The sequence below is a fragment of the Zingiber officinale genome, chromosome 5A, assembly GCF_018446385.1.
Source record: "Zingiber officinale cultivar Zhangliang chromosome 5A, Zo_v1.1, whole genome shotgun sequence".
NCBI lineage: Eukaryota > Viridiplantae > Streptophyta > Magnoliopsida > Zingiberales > Zingiberaceae > Zingiber > Zingiber officinale.
The window spans coordinates 129,400,543-129,420,356 of NC_055994.1; the positions used below are offsets into that span (position 1 = coordinate 129,400,543).

Sequence of the window (19,814 nt, forward strand, 5' to 3'; positions counted from 1 at the left end):
AAATTTCAGAATATTATTAAAAAGATTTCCTAATTTAGTTATTGCGTTGAGGTTGAAATTAATAAATATATTTTTTTATTATTATATCATTAAATCAAGTCTTCCCGAACTGACAGAATTAAATAAAAAACAATAAGAATTCATGTTATTTGAGCAATGAACCCAAAATTATATTGGATCGAATCAAAACGCAAGCGATTTGATTTAACCGCCAAAATCAGGGCGGGGTTGGAATCTGGATTTGGTGGTTGAGGACTGGGTTGAGAGCGGGCAGAGTCAAACAGATCACTTTCCTTTCCAATTTAATCAAATTCAATTGCCTTGTGGGTTCCGATAAGTCTTTTCACATACTTCTTGTGCGGGATCCTCTCCAATCAAGACGGACGGAGTCTCGTCTTCGATTTCCCCGTATCACCGCACGATATCACACACCGCACGAGAACCCTTGGATCACAAAAGGCAAATGATATATATATATATTGGATTCGGCCTTAATTAGGAGTAAACATCGACTTCCTCATCTTCGATTTTTCCAATTTGTTTCTGCAATCCCGTGACGAGATCGGAACCTTCGTGTTCACGGCGTCTCCGGGAAGCACCGCCATCGTCTTCCGTTGCTCCGAAGCCACGTCGTCCGGTCGTCGCCGCCCTAGGGTTTGTCATGTTCGGTTCCTTCTTTCTTGATTTCTCTCTACCGAGGTGATAGGAACCCGGGGCCTATCACGTGAAAAAATCGAAAGAGAAAGGGAAAAGGGGATAGGGTGATCGCTTCGAGGGGATCGGCCTCCAATAATCAAACGAAATTGATTAATTAAAAGGGAAATTACTTATCTTCCAAAGTTACATAACGTCTCTTTAAATAGAGACCTAAACTACCTTTTCAAAAAGAAAAGGTCTAAAAGAAAAATAAAATAAAACTACCTTTTCAAAAGAAAAGGTGTAAAAGAAAAATAAAATAAAAATACATTTTCATGAGAAAATGTCAGATTAAAACTTATCTAAAATAAAAAAGAAAAAGTCTAAAACTTATTTTAAAAAGGAAATAAAGTTAATAGATTTATTTGAAAAGATCCATTAAAGGATCTTATCATTCCACCGCCCTTCAAAACAACCTTGTCCTCAAGGTTGTTTAGCAATAAACTCTGGAACATTTTCTTGAATGGTATCATATAATTCATAAGTGCTGCTCCGATTCTAACTTCGGATGCATCAGGTTCAATAACAAATTGCTTATTAGGTAGTGCAAGAACTAGTGTTGTCATCATAACCTCCTTTAAATTCTGGAATATCTTTTTTGCTTCAAGACACCATCTAAATGCATCTGTGAGACCCAGAACATCACGTAATGCCTTGATACTCTTTGAAACTAGCACCTTTGAGGGATCAGTAGCTACTCCGTTTTGGCTTACAATATGGCCAAGGTATTCCACATCAGTTGTCCCAAAGCTGCACTTAGCTCTGAAGATATCATTCAGCAAACTTTGGAATGTAGAAGGTGCATTAATTAAACCGAAAGGCATGACTAAAAATTCATAATGACCATCATGAGTCTGAAAGGTTGTTTTTGAAATGTTTGACTGATGGATTCTTATCTGATGGAAGCCTGAGCGAAGATTCAACTTTGAGAATAATGAGGAACCTCCTAATTCATCAAGTAGTTCATCAATGATGGGGATAGGGTACTTGTCTTTCATTATAATTTTATTGAGTGTCGAGTAATCTATACATATTCGTCAATTTTTGTCTTTCTTTTGTACAAGCAGTACTAGAGAAGAATATGGAATTATACTTGGGCAAACGATACCAGCCTGAAGCATCTCTTGTACAATCTTCTCAATTTCCTCCTGTATGTAAGGGTAGCGATAAGGCCTAACATTTGCTTTAGGATCTTTTTTGATAGAGAGTTGCATGAGAAAAATAGAGCAATCTTTCTTTAATAATTGCTCTGCCTGATAACTACTGATTGGTGTGATAGTATCTTGTTTCTTGCCTCTGATGCAAACTTCTTTTCCTTGATCTTGGAAGCGCATTGTTAGTTGAGAGAAATTCCATATTATATCTCCTAATGTTTTCAACCATTGTGCTCCAAGTACAACATCACATCCATCTAGGGGAAGAAGAAAGAGATCTGTTATTAATTCATAATTGGGTAAGAAAATTTTAATACTATTGCACTTTCCTGGACTTGTAAGTGATCTTCCATCCGCCACCTTAACATCAAATGTAGATGCTTGCTCTATTTTTTGTTTAAGCCTGCTTGCCAAGGTTGAGTCTAGAAAATTGTTGGTGCTTCCTGAATCTATAAGTATCGTTACTGGTTGTTTTTTAATGAATCCTTTTACCTTCATCGTTTGCGGAGTTTGTAGTCTTTCTAAGGCATGAACCGATATTGCCATAGAATCATACTGTACTTCGTTGATATTATCTTGTGTTTCATCTTCATGGAAATCATCTTCTTCCTCAGAGTTCTCTATTGGTTCAATCATCAGTATCCTTTTTTGCTTGCATTGACGACCACTGTGCCACTTTTCATCGCAATGCCAGCATAATCCCTTTGCCATCCTTTCCTTGATCTCTTCTTTTGTCAATCTACGAGGTGTTGAATAATATGATGGGTTTTCACGAATTACCTTGTTATTTCTTCTTCCTTCTTCATTGATCTTCTCTTCTTGTAGTCGTGCAAAGGATAAGGCAGCTTTCATGGTGCGGGGTTGATTCATTTTTACTTCTTGTCGTATATCAAGGCGAAGTCCTTCAATAAAAGTGCCCAATAGTTGCTTTTCTGACCAATCACGAGTTTGATTAGAGAGTCTCTCGAATCGTCTTTGGTACTCTAGTACGGTTGAAGTTTGTCGAATTTTGGCCAATTCTCCATCAACATTCTCATAACCGGAGGGACCAAATCGATTGATGAGTTCTTCTTTGAATTCCTCCCATTTTGAAGGTCCATGGCATGCTTCAAGCCAGTCATACCATTGGATGGCATCACCTTCGAGGTTTATAGATGCTAGTTCTACCTTTGCATTGTCCGATGTGCTGTGGAAGCGAAAATATTTTTCAGCCCTTGAAATCCATCCAATCGGATCGTTGTTCTCCCAGCGAGGAAATTCCACCTTCATACGTGGATAGTTGTGCTCTCGATCTTCATTTGAGTTTGCACCTTGGTCATATTGTTGTTGTCGAGACTGCTGATTTTTTCTCCTTTTGATTAGTATGCTTGAGCTGGAATCTACTTCTAAACGATCCTTCAATTCTTGCACTATCGTGACCAACGATGCCATAGTTTTTTCGAGTTTATCCATCCTTGTCTCGTGCTTAACTTCAAATTCCAAAGCCCATTTGGCGTCAGGATGAGATCCTCCGGTCATCATGTTGAATTTTCTTCTCTTGAAGTCGGGTTAAGACCATGCGCTTGTTGAAGTTGCTGCAAGATACTATAAGGCGAAGATGAAGTGAACTGCTCTGATACCAAGTTGATAGGAACCCGGGGGCCTATCACGTGAAAAAATCGAAAGAGAAAGGGAAAAGGGGATAGGGTGATCGCTTCGAGGGGATCGGCCTCCAATAATCAAACGAAATTGATTAATTAAAAGGGAAATTACTTATCTTCCAAAGTTACATAACGTCTCTTTAAATAGAGACCTAAACTACCTTTTCAAAAAGAAAAGGTCTAAAAGAAAAATAAAATAAAACTACCTTTTCAAAAGAAAAGGTGTAAAAGAAAAATAAAATAAAAATACATTTTCATGAGAAAATGTCAGATTAAAACTTATCTAAAATAAAAAAGAAAAAGTCTAAAACTTATTTTAAAAAGGAAATAAAGTTAATGGATTTATTTGAAAAGATCCATTAAAGGATCTTATCACGAGGCCGATTGAACCTAGATTTTCTCCTGACCCTAATTTCTAGCCCCTTTGGTTGTTTTACTTATCAGTCACTTGCTTCTATGAAGTGGAGTATGTCTAAATCCCTTCGTTATCAGATCAGTCTTGGAGTTTACGATTGCTTTTGTTCTTTCAGTTAGGGTTTCTAATTCCACCTGATTCATTCTGGCATGTACTCGATCTTCTGAAGAGGTGCCAACTTTGGGTAGATTGTCAGGAGCGATGCTTGTTATGGTGATTCAGTAGGGATATCAATCGGATCCTTCGATACGCGAACAATGAGTTTTCGATGCTGTGTGTAAGGGCTGGGGTTGTTTGTTTTGTTTCTACTCACATGATTATCAAGGTTTTCCTTGGTAGAGCTGTGGGTATATGTATCCAAAAGGAAGAAGCATTCCTTAGTTCTTTCTGTTATAATTATTTGATAAATAATATTGCGTTAATAAGAAATCTGAATGGGTAAATAATTATTTGTATCAGTTATAAGGGGAATAATTCATGATACTCTATTTACATGGCAAAGGGAAATAATCATAATAATTTATCCTCTTGGTGACACTTCTCTTTATTTCGTTTGATCCCGTATCTTAAATTCTTTAAAACTAATTTTTATCCTACTTATGTAAATGAATCACATCCTTCCATTCCATATATTTCAATTGGATCTTTCTCTCTCTCTTTTAAAGAAAAAAAAAGTGTTGTTTGAACTGAATTTTCCATCATGCAAAATATTGCTTCCTCCCAATTTGTACTAAAAGAATGTGTATGGGCTGGGAAACATTTCAACATCAGCGTTCCTTCCATCCTGCCATTTCAACCAAAGGAAATGACATGTAAAATAGTCTCTTAGAAGCTTTTCCTTAGGCCGTGCATTTCCTTCCACCATAGAAATAATGACGATACTTCTATTGTATGATATAAAATTCATTATTTCTTCATTTTACAATGATTTAAGTTAAATTTATAATATGTTGGGCATAATTTAATTTCTTAAGGGGTTATGTTCACTTTCAGTGTTGGTTAATATTTAGATTGTATAAAATAAGATTCATATCACACCAAATTGAATCATCATGTTTTTTCTCATTTCCAGTTCATATGTAAAAATTTTAGCGTTTTACATGTGAATTGTAACATATTGTATGATACAGGTTGTTAACTGAATGATCACATTTCCATAATTCCAAGTTGTCTTGCTTTTGTGGAAGATTAAGTAATGCATTTGTTCTTGAGTTGGGGACGATGTAGTGGCAAATGTAATTATCTTAATAATTTCCCATCTTCATACTGTTGGCTAGTACCAATGGTTAAACCTAAGTTTTGATAAATGAAAAATGAATTAAAGTTAGGTGTTGTGTTATTTGACCTTGTTACCAAGTGTCCAAGATTTGACGGGTCTGGAGAACCTGATACCAGATTGAAATCTAGCTAGGTTTGTTGGACCTGATAGTTGGTATGGAAGTCCAGATAAGTCAAGGATTGACCCAATATCTTGCGGGAAGTTTGGCTGGGTCCATGGGACCTGAAGCTGGCCGAAGTCTCGTTGGATTTCTGGACTTGACAACTGGCGAAGACTTGGTGGGTTAAAGGCGAGTCAAGCGATTTTGCATGGTAAGTAAGGTAAGTCACTGGAGGAGAGTGTTCTAGTGAGGACGAATCTCAATTAGGGACTTTAGGCGCATGTCCAGTTTAGGCCCATTTTAGAATCCTTAGACTGTGGCTAGATCTTGGTCTTGGACGACAGGATCTAATTAATAATATTATTTTATTATTCTGCTAACTCTGTTTGCAATATATAGTTTGTTATTTGGACTAACGCATTTTGCAGGAGCAAAAGAGACTCAAGCCTCGGGTGAACAGTGATCCGAGGCGCCCCTGTTCGAGTGGAGGCGACTCGAATGCTTCGGTCAAAGTCCCCGCACGGAAGGGCCCGGAGGCGCCTCCCATGCGGATGGAGGCGCCATGAAGCTTGGTGCTGGAGGTGCCTCGGAGAGCTTTGAAGGTGCCCTCCAGAGGATAAAATCCACAGGTTATGAGTTTTATCGATTCCGAAGATAAGGGGATAAAAGTTGTTGCTGGAGGTGCCTCGGACGAAGCTAGAGGCGCCCCTAACAGTCCATATACGCCTTGTTCGAGCAACCTTCAAGATACATCTTCTCTACGAACTACAAAGACCTTTCTGCTGCGAACAAGTTCGATTGCTGCTGTACTACTGCTGTCAGCAGATCGACACCAACTCTTGAGCACTTCCGAATCCTCTTTCTACGAGTTGGTAATGAAGTTAATTACTGCATCTCTTTATTGTTTGCAAAAGGGAGTGTAAGCTATTACACTTTCCTTTCTTCGATATCTTATATTCGATTCTCTCTTCTGGCGGTTTTGAAGAAGGTTTAGAGTGGATTGTCCGTTGATATGGTCCGAGGGATCGTGGGTCTTGGAGTAAGAGTCGCCGAAGGCTCCGAACCAAGTAACTCCTCGTTCGAATTCTTTGTGTTCTTTTCGTTTCTGTTTATATTTTATTCTTTTGATAAAACACATGTGATTCACCTCCTCTCACGTGCACACTGATCGTACACATTCTCCTCTTGATAGAAAGGTACATTCAACACATGCCACTATGGTGATGGCTAGTTGGTAACTGACGTTCACATTCCATCGTTTGGAGTTTAGTATGTTGAAGCACTCATGTCATTTCATGTCTTGTTCTCTTGACTTTAGGAAAACTACCAAATCCATTTGCAGATAACCAAATGGAGTCGTTGTGATAGATTCTTTTAGCTAGCTTTCTTTACAAAAAAACAAAAGAAAATTTTCACAAATTTGATGTTGCACCACCTCTAGAAATTCTATCCATAAAATACTGGCTATCTCACAAAATGCCAAGCCTACACTGATCGACAATTGTTTGAATGGATATAGAAACTCATAGTAGTGAAGACAAAAAAAAAAAACATTTATATTGTTTTATGTCTTGGAGCTGAGTCTCTGGCAATCTTTTTGAAGACTGCTTGGCATTTACTTGGGTTGTGCTTATTTGAGAGCACTCCATCTGAAGGGATTTATACTTGTGTAGCCATCCCTTGCATTGTGACGATCAAATCTATCGACAGTCGGGTTTGAGCTCAGGTTAATCTACTATTTTTTGTTAATGAATAGATTGAGTCATGATACAAGGGATGGTTTTTCTAAGAGAAAAAAAATTACCATTTGTAGTATGCGCAATAGCACAATAATAGTTTATGTCAATTCCTTATGTTGCCCACTTGTTACTATTTATTGTGAAATTCTTCATTAATGATGTTCACATCAATATTATATGATTAACTCATGTTTTTTCCAATTTATTAATGGTTGGCTACATGAATCTTATCCTTCCATTGAGTTGTATGCAAGGCTATATAATTAGTAACTAATCCTTTTACATTAAGTTGTATGCAAGGAGGATATATAACTCATATTAACATCTATCTTTAGAAATTCTTTCGATATACTTGATTTTTTTTATTGCATTAATGTTATCTCTTTGGATACAATATTATCTTTAAATTTAAGAAATATCCAATTTTTTCCATGAAATTTTGTCAACATATAATAGAACCTTTTGTTGAAGCTTGAATGCTCCCAGGGCGTAGCACAGACGGTGGGCGCATGACATCTCTGGCGTAATAGCCAGGGGTCGATTCTCAGGAACTGACGGCTTGGGATTTATCCCATCATGCGCCTGGCGTCTGTGTACCTACATGTACCTCTCTCCATATCCGTGGGGCCGGTACTAGGGGGGCGTTAATGTAGCGGATCTATATTTTTTGTTGAAGCTTGAATATAATTCTTTTTCATTTTGATATTATCTCTTCTCTCCTGATAGAAAATTACTTATATGTTAAAGGTATAGTGAAGTGCCATTTTCATGCTATTCTGTGTTCTTTCCTATCCTTTCCTGCCCTACTTTTTTAACTTAGAAGTTGAATGTGAATACCTGTTTCTCACAATCTATATTTTTGATACAGTTGTTTTTTTCCTTATAGGTACTTGTTTGACCAATATGAGGTGATATAAGGAGTTGTTTCTGATGGACTAGGTGCTGAGTGTTACACAAAACCACTTGGTATCACTTGACATGTTCTTTGAAAGCATCTAAACTTGTTTGAGCATTATTTTGAGTCACAATGTCGAAGGGTCAATACCAAACAAGAATTCAGTCAGGGAGGAGAGCACTTGAAAAATGCAAAAGCAAGACAATTGAGATCATTGATATTGAAAGAGGGAAAAATGTTATAATAGATGCTCCAGAGTCTTCTCATCAAGATTCTGGTTCCCTAAAGGTTAAACTTAATGAAATTCCTTCTGTTGTTATACACATTGCTGATGAAGAGGGAGAAAATGATAAGCTTCATAGTAATGCATATCAGCATTCCTCAAACAGCAGAGTGTGCCCTCTGTTTGGCAGTCATTCAGCACAACAAGAATTAGATGATGAAGAATGTGTAATGTTCTTGAAGGAGGATCTTTCCTCTTCTTACTCTAGTAGAAATGGGTTCCCACCGTTTGGTTTATCTAGAACTCCCCATGTACTATTTTCTTCTTGTTCAGAAAGCAGTTCATCCAGAAATGATAGTTCAACATTTAACACTTCTGGAAGTGATGATTCTGATTTTGAAGTTGAAGATATTAGTGGGCATATCCATGAACAGTGGGAAAGAGCTGCTCTTAGGAGAAAAAAATCACAAACAGTGATAATGAGGTCTGAAGATCAGCCTAGTGTATCAGGATCAAGTTCTGATCCAGGATTGTCACCACCGGAACCTACTCAAAATATGGTTGATTTGGAAGACTCTGTAAACAAGAGCTTCTTTGAGCATTCCAAAGTATCTCCTTGTAAGAATGGCAACTTCTTTGAGCATTTCAAACACTCTCAAAATGTTGATAACTTGGAAGACTCTACAAACAAGTTCTCTTCTGAACATTTTAAAGCATCACCTTCCAAGTGCAGTTCAAGTCGTTCAGATTCCAGAAAAAATATTTCTAATATGGCCAATGGTAAAATCGGGAATGATCCCTTTTTTGGTAATAGCAGAAAAGAGATTCCTGTTGGTTCTGATACATCTACTGGAATCAGCTGTGAGGTGCCTAGTTTTCAGAAGATTAAATCATTATATGAAAGCAGCTTTTTGAGATCTCAGACCTTTGAAACTCATGCTGATCTTAATGAAACTAAGGGGGTGTTTGGTTAAATGATGGGAATGACTATGGATATGGGTTTGATAGTAGGGTGGAATGGGAATAGGAATGGAAATGAAATCCATCAAGTTATATGAGTTTGGTTGATTCACATAAATCTAGTAATCATTCCCAAAATGTCATTCTCAAACCCACAATCCAAACACTATCTTTTACTATCATTCCATTCTCTCATTCCCAAACCCATCAACCAAACACCCCCTAATACTCCTGATGTACAAATGCAAGGGAGCGCTACTGTCAGTGTTGATGGGTTTTGTTGCATGGGAAAAGCTGAGAGAAGTCCATCTGGAAATTCTCCCTCCGCAAGTACAATTAGGGATGAAATGGACTTCCAGTATGAAGAAGGACCTAATCCTGGAAAACCAATCAGAGCTATGGATTCAAAGCACCCTATGGCTGGCTGCTCTTATAATCATAGTGAGAAAGAATATGGCCATTCGGCAGAATCACAACATGACAACCCAGGTCTCCAGGAAATTAATCCAGGGGCAAAGGGGATGTCCTTTGTGCAACAGATTCATTCATTCAATGATCCAATACATGATGAACCAGTAATCAAACATAGCGCTGATTTATTTGGCTATGAAACTGAAGCCATTCATGGAAAATCTACTTCAAAAAATGATACAGAAACTGGAACTTTGTGCCAGAACTTATCTTTACATGGAGGCATGCAAGATTTATCTTTGTCCTTGGACAACCTTACTGGTGACCTTGAAAAGCATAATGAAATTGTGATGAAGCCAATTGTACCCAAGGATCAGAGTGCCCCAATAAGTGAACGTGAAAAATATAAGGAACCTGATGAATTCAAGCGTGTTGCTGAAGAAGAATGGGCACAAAGGAATCGTGAGATACAGTCTCAGGTTTTTATCTTATTTTTCTTTTAGTTATTTAACACAAATCCTTCCTAAATTACCTGCATAATTTTTCTTGATTTCTTCTAGTTGATTGGTGATATATATGTTTTTTTTATGTGCTGCATGCAAATTTATCATACAAATATTATGCATAATATCACAATTTTTTTTATAGTATTTAATAACACCATATACTAAATCAAGTGATAACTTTGCCATTTTTACAGATGAACATCAGAGTTTGTTATTAACTGGTTTTGTTTCAATTCTGTAGGCTGAAGAAGCACAGAGATTGCGGAAGAGGAAAAAAGCTGAAAACCTGTGCTTATTAGACATGGAGAAAAGGCAAAAGCAACGGGTAGAGGAAATCAGAGAATCACAGAGGAAGGTATAGTTTTGGTGGTCTGCCAACACATATAGGTCTACTTTTGTCTATGGTTTGCATTTCGTGGAAGTTCAATTGGTTTTAAACAATTGACCCAACAACCTTAAGTCAAGAGCATAGCGTTGACCTAAATACCTGTTGTAATGTACTATACTGGCCATGATTATGGATCTAAGTTTACCAATTCTAATACTATAAAATTCTGTACAAGTTTTTTTTTTTTTTTTGAATTTTTTCCTTTGAGCCAACCTAGGAGTATTAGAATGGTCAATTATTGAAACTGGAATTATAAGACTGAGTTTAAAATTTCAGTTTTATGCTGATCTCAAGGATCCGCCGAATAATTACAAACCATGTCCATATTTTTTTTATTAGGGATAATAGTTTAAAAAGGTTAAAATTCAAGTTATAGATGAGTGTTTGTACCATATGGTATAAACTACAGACAGTAAACTGCTGTTTGCTGCAGATTGCTAGAAATTGAGCAGTTTGTGAATCCACTAGGTTGATATGATGAAAATGTGATTGGTTTTCCAATTTATCCTTACCTTATTGTGTTAATGGCATATATCTTGGCAATATTGAGGTTATCGACAGATTTTAATCAGTTATTTACTTAAAGATGTTCTTATGATTTAGTCTTGGGTCATTATTTAATACTTTGATTTGCACAACATTTCTGTTTCACTTCTTCCTCATTTTTTTCTTTTGTTCATTTTTTATGCTTTAATTTCTGTCAATTTCTTTGCTAGTGTGTTTGGTGAGCTGTTTAAGAATTTATTTCGTTTGAATTGTAACTCTTACCCTGGAAACTTTGCTAACTGTATTTGTTCATATTAGGATGAGCAGACGATACCTCTGAAAGAACTTATCCGTGCTGAAGTAAGAAAAGAGCTGGATAAGATGGAATGGAGATACAGGGACATGGCTTCACTTCTTCGGGGGACTAGGCATCTCCCATGTCACACGAGGTATGAGATATCACCTCAAACTAAGCTATTGATTTGCTCTGATACTTCTTGCTTTGGAGTCCATTGAATAACAATCCATTTGGTTGTTTAGATTGTTTGTTTCTTTTTTACTTTCTAAAGAATGTTGGTTATTTTTTTTTGTCAAAAAATGATTACATAATAACCTGCATATCATCTCCCCCAGATGACCATGTCGGAAAAGAACAACACGGCAAGCAGTGGTGGGGTGGCGGTTTCGACGGCACCGGTTTGAGCTCGTCCTCCTCCAAGTTGTGATATAAATTGCTGGTTCTAATACGTAGGAGCAACAGATTGCTTACTTCTGAAACCAATCGGATGGATTTGACTGGTGCAGTCTCTTGTTTCTCAGGAAGTTAAAAATTTGCACTTTTTTGTGTTTTTTTTGGGCAAGAAACTGCTTTTGTTCCCCTTCTCAGCTTGTTTAGAATTGAAATTTCAGAATATTATTAAAAAGATTTCCTAATTTAGTTATTGTGTTGAGATTGTAATTAATAAATATATATTTTATTATTATTATATCATTAAAGCAAGTCTTCCCAAACTGATAGAATTAAATAAAAAACAATAAGAATTCACGTTAATTTGAGCAATGAACCCAAAATTATATTAGATCGAATCAAAACGCAAGCGATTTTGATTTAACCGCCAAAGTCGGGCGGGGTTGGAATCTGGATTTGGTAGTTGGACTGGGATGAGCGGGCAAAGTCAAAACCGATCACTTTCCTTCCCAATTCAATCAAATTCAATTGCGTTTTGGGTTCCGGAAAGTCTTTCCACATTCTTATTGTGCGGGATCCTCTCCAATCACGACGGACGGAGTCTCGTCTTCGATTTCACCGAGTCGCCGCACGATGCCACACACCGCACGAGAACCCTTGGATCACAAATGGCGAATGATGCCCATATATTGGATTCGGCCGTAATTAGGAGTAAACATCGACTTCCCGATCTTCGATTTTTCCAATTTGATTCCGCAATCGCGTGACGAGATCGGAACCTTCCTGTTCACGGCGTCTCCGGGAAGCACCGCCATCGTCTTCCGTTGCTCCGAAGGCCCGTCGTCCGATCGCCGTCGCCCTAGGGTTTGTCATGTTCGGTTCCTTCTTTCTTGATTTCTATCTATCGACGCCGATTGAACCTAGCTTTTCTTCTGACCCTAATTTCTAGCCCCGTTGGTGCTTTTACTTATCAGTCACTTGCTTCTATGAAGTGGAATATGTCTAAATCCCTTCGTTATCAGATCAGTCTTGGAGTTTACGATTGCTTTTGTTCTTTCATTAGGGTTCTAATTCGACCTGATTCATTCTGACATGTACTCGTTCTTCTGAAGAGGTGTCAACTTTGGTTAGATTGTCAGGAGCGATGCTTGTTATGGTGATTCAGCAGGGATATCAATCGGATCCGCGGACAATGAGTTTTCGATGCTGTGTGTAAGGGCTGGGGTTGTTTGTTTACTCACATGATTATCAAGGTTTTCCTTGGTAGAGCTGTGGGTATATGTATCCAAAAGGAAGAGACATTCCTTAATGCTTTCTGTTATAATTATTTTATAAATAATATTGAGTTAATAAGAAATCTGAATGGGTAAATAATTATTTGTATCAGTTATAAGGGGAATAATTCATAATACTCTATTTACATGGCAAAGGGAAATAATCATAATAATTTATCCTCTTGGTGACACTTTCTCTTTATTTCGTTTGATCCCGTATCATAAATTCTTTGAAACTAATTTTTATCCTACTTGTGTAAATGAATCACATTCTTCCATTCCATGTATTTCAATTGGATCTTTCTCTCTCTCTCTCTTTTAAAGCAAAAAAAAAGTGCTGTTTGAACTGAATTTTCCATCATGCAAAATATTGCTTCCTCCCAATTTGTACTAAAAGAATGTGTATGGGCTGGGAAACATTTCAGCATCAGCGTTCCTTCCATCCTGCCATTTCAACCAAAGGAAATGACATGTAAAATAGTCTCTTAGAAGCTTTTCCTCAGGCCATGCATTTCCTTCCACCATAGAAATAATGACGATACTTCTATTGTATGATATAAAATTCATTATTTCTTCATTTTACAATGATTTAAGTTAAATTTATAATATGTTGGGTATAATTTAATTTCTTAAGGGGTTATGTTCACTTTCAGTTGTTAATTGAATGATCACATTTCCATAATTCCAAGTTGTCTTGCGTTTGTGGAAGATTGAGTAATGCATTTGTTCTTGAACTGGGATGGTGTAGTGACAAATATAATTATCATTTCCTATCTTCATACTCCTCTTGATAGAAAGGTACATTCAATACTTGCCACTATGGTGATGGCTAGTTGGTAACTGACTTTCACATTCCATCGTTTGTAGTTTAATATGTTGTAGCACTCATGTCATTTCATGTCTTGTTCGCTCAACTCTAGGGAAACGACCAAATCCATTTGCAGATAACCAAATGGATTCAATGTGATATGTTCTTTTAGCTAGCATTCTTCACCAAAAAAAACATAAGTTGATCTTGCATCACCTCTAGAATTTCTATCCATAAAATACAATGCCTATCTCACAAAACTGCCAAGCCTACACTGATCGACAATTGTTTGAACTCTTGGATCTAGAAACTCATAGTAGTGAAGGCAAAAAAAAAAAAACACATTTGTATTGTTTTTGTGTCTTGGAGCTGAGTCTCTGGGGCAATCTTTTTGAAGACTGCTTGGCATTTACTTGGGTTGTGCATATTTGAGAGCACTCCATCTGAAGGGATTTATCCTTGTGTAGGCATCCCTTGCATTGTGACTTGATCAAATCTATTTGACAGTTGGGTTTGAGCTCAGGTTAATCTACTATTTTTTGTTAACTGTACTTGCCTCTTTTCCTCTTTTTCCCTCTCATATATAAGAAAGAAAGAAAAAAAGAATAGAGGAGGAGAAGAAGAGGGGAAGGAGTGGGTATGGGTAACCAAAAATGGTTGTCTAACCTAAGCTCAAACATAGTGGAATTTAATAGATTGAGTCATGATACAAGGGATGGTTTTTCTCAAGAGAAAAATAATATTACCATTTGTAGTATGTTTTTCCCAATTTATTAATGGTTGGCTACATGAATCTTATCCTTCCATTGAGTTGTGTGCAAAGCTATATAATTAATAACTAATCCTTTTACATTAAGTTGTATGCAAGGATATATCACTGGTAACTCATAATAACATCTATCTTTAGAAATTCTTTCGATATACTTGATTTTTCTTTATTGCATTAATGATATCTCTTTGGATACAATATTATCTTTAATTTAAGAAACACCCATTTGTTTCCATGAAATTTTGTCAACATATAATAGAACCTTTTGTTGAAGCTTGAATATGATTCTTTTTCATTTTGATATTATCCCTGCTCTCCTGCTAGAAAATTACTTATATGTTAAAGGTATAGTTAAGTGCCACTTTCATGCTATTCTGTGTTCTTTCCTATCCTTTCCTACCCTACTTTTTTAACATATAAGTTAATTGTGAATCGGCTTACCTATTTCTCACAATCTATAATTTTGATACAGTTTTTTCCTTATAGGTACTTGTTTGAACGCCAACCTCATCTAGTGAGATAAGGTTTGGTTGTTGTTGTTGTATAGGTATTTGTTTGAACAATATGAGGTGGCATAAGGAGTTGTTTCAGATGGAGTAGGTGCCGAGTGTTACACAAAACCACTTGGTATCACTTGACATGTTCTTTGAAAGCGTATAAACTTGTTTGAGCATTATTTTGAGTCACAATGTCGAAGGGTCAATACCAAACAAGAATTCAATCAGGGAGGAGAGCACTTGAAAAATGCAAAAGCAAGACAATTGAGATCATTGATGTTGAAAAAGGGGAAAATGTTATAATAGATGCTCCAGAGTCTTCTCATCAAGGTTCTGGTTCCCTAAAGGGTAAAATTAATGAAATTCCTTCTGTTGTTATACACATTGCTGATGAAGAGGGAGAAAATGATAAGCTTCATAGTAATGCATATCAGCATTCCTCAAACAGCAGAGTGTCTCCTCTGTTTGGCAGTCATTCAGCACTACAAGAATTAGATGATGAAGAATGTGTAATGTACTCAAAGGAAGATCTTTCCTCTTCTTACTCTAGTAGAAATGGGTTCCCACCGTTTGGTTCATCTGGAACTCCTCATGTACTAGATTCTTCTTGTTCAGAAATCAGTTCATCCAGAAATGATAGTTCAACATTTAACACTTCCGGGAGTGATGACTCTGATTTTGAAGTTGAAGATATTAGTGGACATATCCATGAACAGTGGGAAAGAGCTGCTCTTAGGAGAAAAAAATCACAAACAGTGAGAATGAGGTCTGAAGATCAGTCTAGTGTATCAGGATCAAGTTCTGATCCAGGATTGTCACCACCGGAACCTACTCAAAATATGGTTGATTTGGAAGACTCTGTAAACAAGAGCTTCTTTGAGCATTCCAAAGTATCTCCTTGTAAGAATGGCAACTTCTTTGATCATTTCAAACACTCTCAAAATGTTGATAACTTGGAAGACTCTACAAACAAGTTCTCTTCTGAACATTTTAAAGCATCACCTTCCAAGTGCGGTTCAAGTCGTTCAGATTCCAGAAAAAATATTTCTAATATGACCAATGGTAAAATCAGGAATGATCCCTTTTTTGGTAATAGCAGAAAAGAGTCTCCTGTTGGTTCTGATACATCTACTAGAATCAGCTGTGAAGTGCCTAGTTTTCAGAAGAATAAATCATTATATGAAGGCAGCTCTTTGAGATCTCAGACCTTTGAAACTCATGCTGATCTTAATGAAACTAATACTCCTGATGTACAAATGCAAGGGAGCGCTACTGTCAGTGTTGATGGGTTTAGTTGCATGGGAAAAGCTGAGAGAAGTCCGCCAGGAAATTCTCCCTCCGCAAGTGCAATTAGGGATGAAATGGACTTCCAGTATGAAGGACCTAATCCTGGAAAACCAACCAAAGCTATGGATTCAAAGCACCCTATGGCTGGCTGCTCTTACAATCATAGTGAGAAAGAATATGGCCATTCTGCAGAATCACAACATGACAACCCAGGTCTCCAGGAAATTAATCCAGGGGCAAAGGGGATGTCCTTTGTGCAACAGATTCATTCATTCAATGATCCAATACATGATGAACCAGTAATCAAACATAGCGCTGATTTATTTGGCTATGAAACTGAAGCCATTCATGGAAAATCTACTTCCAAAAATGATACAGAAAATGGAGCTTTGTGCCAGAACTTATCTTTACATGTAGGCATGCAAGATTTATCTTTGTCCTTGGATAACCTTACTGGTGACCTTGAAAAGCATAATGAAATTGTGATGAAGCCAATTGTACCCAAGGATCAGAGCGCCTCAATAAGTGAACGTGAAAAACTTAAGGAATCTGATGAATACAAGCGTGCTGCTGAAGAAGAATGGGCACAAAGGAATCGTGAGATACAGTCTCAGGTTTTGATCTTATTTTGCTTTTAGTTATTTAACACAATTCGTTCCTAAATTACCAGCATAATTTTTCTTGATGTCTTCTGGTTGATTGGTGATATATATGTTTTTTTTATGTGCTGCATGCAAATTTATCATACAAATATTATGCATAATATCACAATTTTTTTTTATGGTATTTAATAACACCATATACTAAATCAAATGGTAATTTTACCATTTTTACAGATGAACATCAGAATTTGTTATTAACTGGTTTTGTTTCAATTCTGTAGGCAGAAGAAGCACAGAGATTGCGGAAGAGGAAAAAAGCTGAAAGCCTGCGTTTACTAGACATGGAGAAAAGGCAAAAGCAACGGGTAGAGGAAATTAGAGAATCACAGAAGAAGGTACAGTCTTGGTGGTCTGCCAACACATATAGGTGTACTTTTGTCTATGGTTTACATTTCGTGGAAGTTCAATTAATGGCTTTAAACAATTGACCCAACAAGCTTAAGTCAAGAGCATAGCATGGACCCAAATACCTGTTGTAATGTACCATGCTGGCCATGAATATGGATCTATTCTAATACTATAAAATTCTGTACAAGTTCTTTCTTTTTTTTTTTTTTTGAATTTTTTCCTTTGAGCCAACCTAGGTGTATTAGGCTGGCCAATTATTGAAACTGGAATTATAAGACTGAATTTAAAATTTCAGTTTTATGCAGATCTCAAGGATCTGCCGAACAATTACAAACCATGGCCATATTGTTCTTATTAGGGATAATAGTTTAAAAAGGTTAAAATTCAAGTTAGAGTAGATGAGTGTTTGTACCATATTGTATAAACTATAGACTATAAATTCTTATTAGGGCCATATTGTAAACTGCTGTTTGCTGCAGATTGCTAGAAATTGAGCAGTTTGCGAATCCACTAGGTTGATATGATGAAAATGTGATTGGTTTTCCAGTATATCCTTACCTTATTGTGTTAATGGCATATATCCTGGAAATATTGGGGTTATCGACAGATTTTGATCAGTTATTTACTTAAAGATGTTCTTATGAATTAGTTTTGGATCATTATTTAATACTTTGATTCCCGCAACATTTCTGTTTCACTTCCTCAAATTTCCCTTTTGTTCATTTTTTATGCTTTAATTTCTGTCAGTTTCTTTGCTAGTGTGTTTGGTGAGCTCTTTAAGAATTTATTTCGTTTGAATTGTAACTCTTACCCTTGAAACTTTGCTAATTGTATCTGTTTATTTTAGGATGAGCAGACGATACATCTGAAAGAACTTATCCGTGCTGAAGTAAGAAAAGAGCTGGATAAGATGGAATGGAGATACAGGGACATGGCTTCACTTCTTCGGGGACTAGGCATCCATGTTGAAGGCGGTCCATCTCCCATGTCACACGAGGTATGAGATATCCCCTTAAACTAAGCTATTGATTTTCTCTGATACTTCTTGCTTTGGACTCCATTGAATGACAGTCCATTTGGTTGTTTAGATTGTTTGTTCTTTTTTGCTTTCTAAAGAATGTTGGTTAGTTTTTTTGGGTCACCAAACAATTACATAACCTGCATATCGTGTAACTAATGAGCTTGTATTTTCTTCATTCCTTGTAGAGAGTTTTGTGCATATGTTGAGATGCATACTTTTCCTATCAGTAATTTTGTGAGGATTGGAGACCTAATCTGCTAATGATTCATTTCCTCTAATTAGGAGGCCTGTTCATTTGGTCTGGAAACTTGAAGAGTTTTATCTGCTGGTACATTTGATGTTTCACTTCTACCAACAGATGCCCATCATGTACAAGTGATAAAAGCCTTCATGTCACTGCCCTATTGGGCACGGGCTAAACATACCTCATGGTAGGTGATTAGGCAAAACAAACATCCTGCACAAATCAAATCCAGATTGCTCAATCTTAGTTCCTCCTAATTTTCTCAATTAGGTTGCCATGCCACCCTTGTCCACTGCAGGCACCTCTTGGTTTGTTTTTTTACCACACTTGACGTGGCGCTTTCTGCTTATTGTTCCTAGTTTTACTTTCATCTCGGGATCTGATGATATACATATATTTTTATATATTTTTCCTAGGTCAATGCTGCTTATAAACAAGCGTTACTGAGATTTCATCCTGACAGAGCTTCAAGATCTGACATCCGCAAACAGGTTGAAGCAGAAGAGACGTTTAAAATGATTTCACGCTTGAAAGAAAAGCTGCTGCCCGCACTATAATTGTCTTGGTTACATGTGTTGGAGTCATCTGATGTATGGATTGGGATTCTTTAGTTGCTCACCCGGGTGTTACTGGTGCCACTCCAGCAAACATCTCTGCTTACTTATATCCGTACGACCAAAAAACGATAGAAATAGAAATAGAAAATAGGTGTTTATTCTTTAGGTGTAGAGTGGCTTTCAAGCGTAAATCAATGATATCCAAGTTTTTTGTTCGGTTCGTAAGTCCAATTGTTGCAAGGCCGACTTGATGGCTTTTTGCAGGATCCTGAATTATTACTCGGTTATGGAAGAACATCGTAATGATAATCTGTTATTTGGGTAGAATTTTTCACTAATGGGGTTTGTAATCAATTTAGATTGATGATTTTGGCATTAGGAAACCCGTCTGTCGCCTGGCCTGTTTGATTTGATGTCATGTTGTATTAAGTATGAAAATCAATAAGTTGCTATTTTTTTTTACCAAAATTTTGTTTTTTTTTCAAAGGCAATAATTTTTCAAAGAAAAAATAGATGGGGATCGACCCATTATTCCATTTGAGGTAACCTTTATATTTCTGATGGATGATTTATTTTGGGAAGTACTTTATATCTTTATTGGAGAGATTAAATCTTTTGTTTCAAGATTTTTATGTCCTCATGTCCTTTCATCGATTGGAAGGATTAGATCACATTTTAAAAATATAATGTACATCACAAGGATGTCATGATCATCCGATCGACGAGGAGACATGAGGATATGAAAATCTTGAGATAGAAGATCTGAT

General features: G+C 36.7%; 2 protein-coding genes across 13 annotated transcripts; both read left to right on the forward strand.

The window, feature by feature from the left end:
* Positions 1 to 495: 495 nt before the first annotated feature.
* LOC121981738 (nucleoporin GLE1-like) lies at positions 496 to 11,829 on the forward strand. Of its 10 annotated transcripts, none has more exons than XM_042534436.1 (6): positions 496 to 6,156; positions 6,270 to 6,351; positions 7,910 to 9,991; positions 10,260 to 10,373; positions 11,211 to 11,341; positions 11,526 to 11,829. In XM_042534436.1, exons 3-6 carry the CDS (start codon positions 9,239 to 9,241, stop codon positions 11,527 to 11,529), a joined length of 1,002 nt encoding a protein of 333 aa, XP_042390370.1. In that variant the 5' UTR covers positions 496 to 6,156; positions 6,270 to 6,351; positions 7,910 to 9,238; the 3' UTR covers positions 11,530 to 11,829. The 10 variants fall into 10 exon arrangements, with proteins under 10 accessions (XP_042390370.1, XP_042390371.1, XP_042390361.1 ...); XM_042534437.1 differs by having other exon boundaries at positions 11,220 to 11,341; XM_042534427.1 differs by lacking the exons at positions 10,260 to 10,373; positions 11,211 to 11,341; positions 11,526 to 11,829 and having other exon boundaries at positions 496 to 699; positions 3,870 to 6,156; positions 7,910 to 9,488.
* Positions 11,830 to 12,174: 345 nt separating this feature from the next.
* On the forward strand, positions 12,175 to 19,262 carry LOC121981739. Of its 3 annotated transcripts, XR_006111916.1 has the most exons (6): positions 12,175 to 12,453; positions 14,918 to 16,829; positions 17,099 to 17,212; positions 18,073 to 18,222; positions 18,529 to 18,677; positions 18,907 to 19,047. XR_006111916.1 is itself a non-coding variant. In XM_042534438.1 (5 exons), the coding sequence occupies exons 2-5, from the start codon at positions 15,120 to 15,122 to the stop codon at positions 19,045 to 19,047; spliced, it is 2,115 nt and encodes a 704-aa protein (XP_042390372.1). In that variant the 5' UTR covers positions 12,177 to 12,453; positions 14,918 to 15,119; the 3' UTR covers positions 19,048 to 19,262. The 3 variants fall into 3 exon arrangements, 2 of the variants coding, with proteins under 2 accessions (XP_042390372.1, XP_042390373.1); XM_042534438.1 differs by lacking the exon at positions 18,529 to 18,677 and having other exon boundaries at positions 12,177 to 12,453; positions 18,907 to 19,262; XM_042534439.1 differs by lacking the exon at positions 18,529 to 18,677 and having other exon boundaries at positions 12,177 to 12,444; positions 18,907 to 19,262.
* The last annotated feature ends 552 nt before the right edge of the window (positions 19,263 to 19,814 follow it).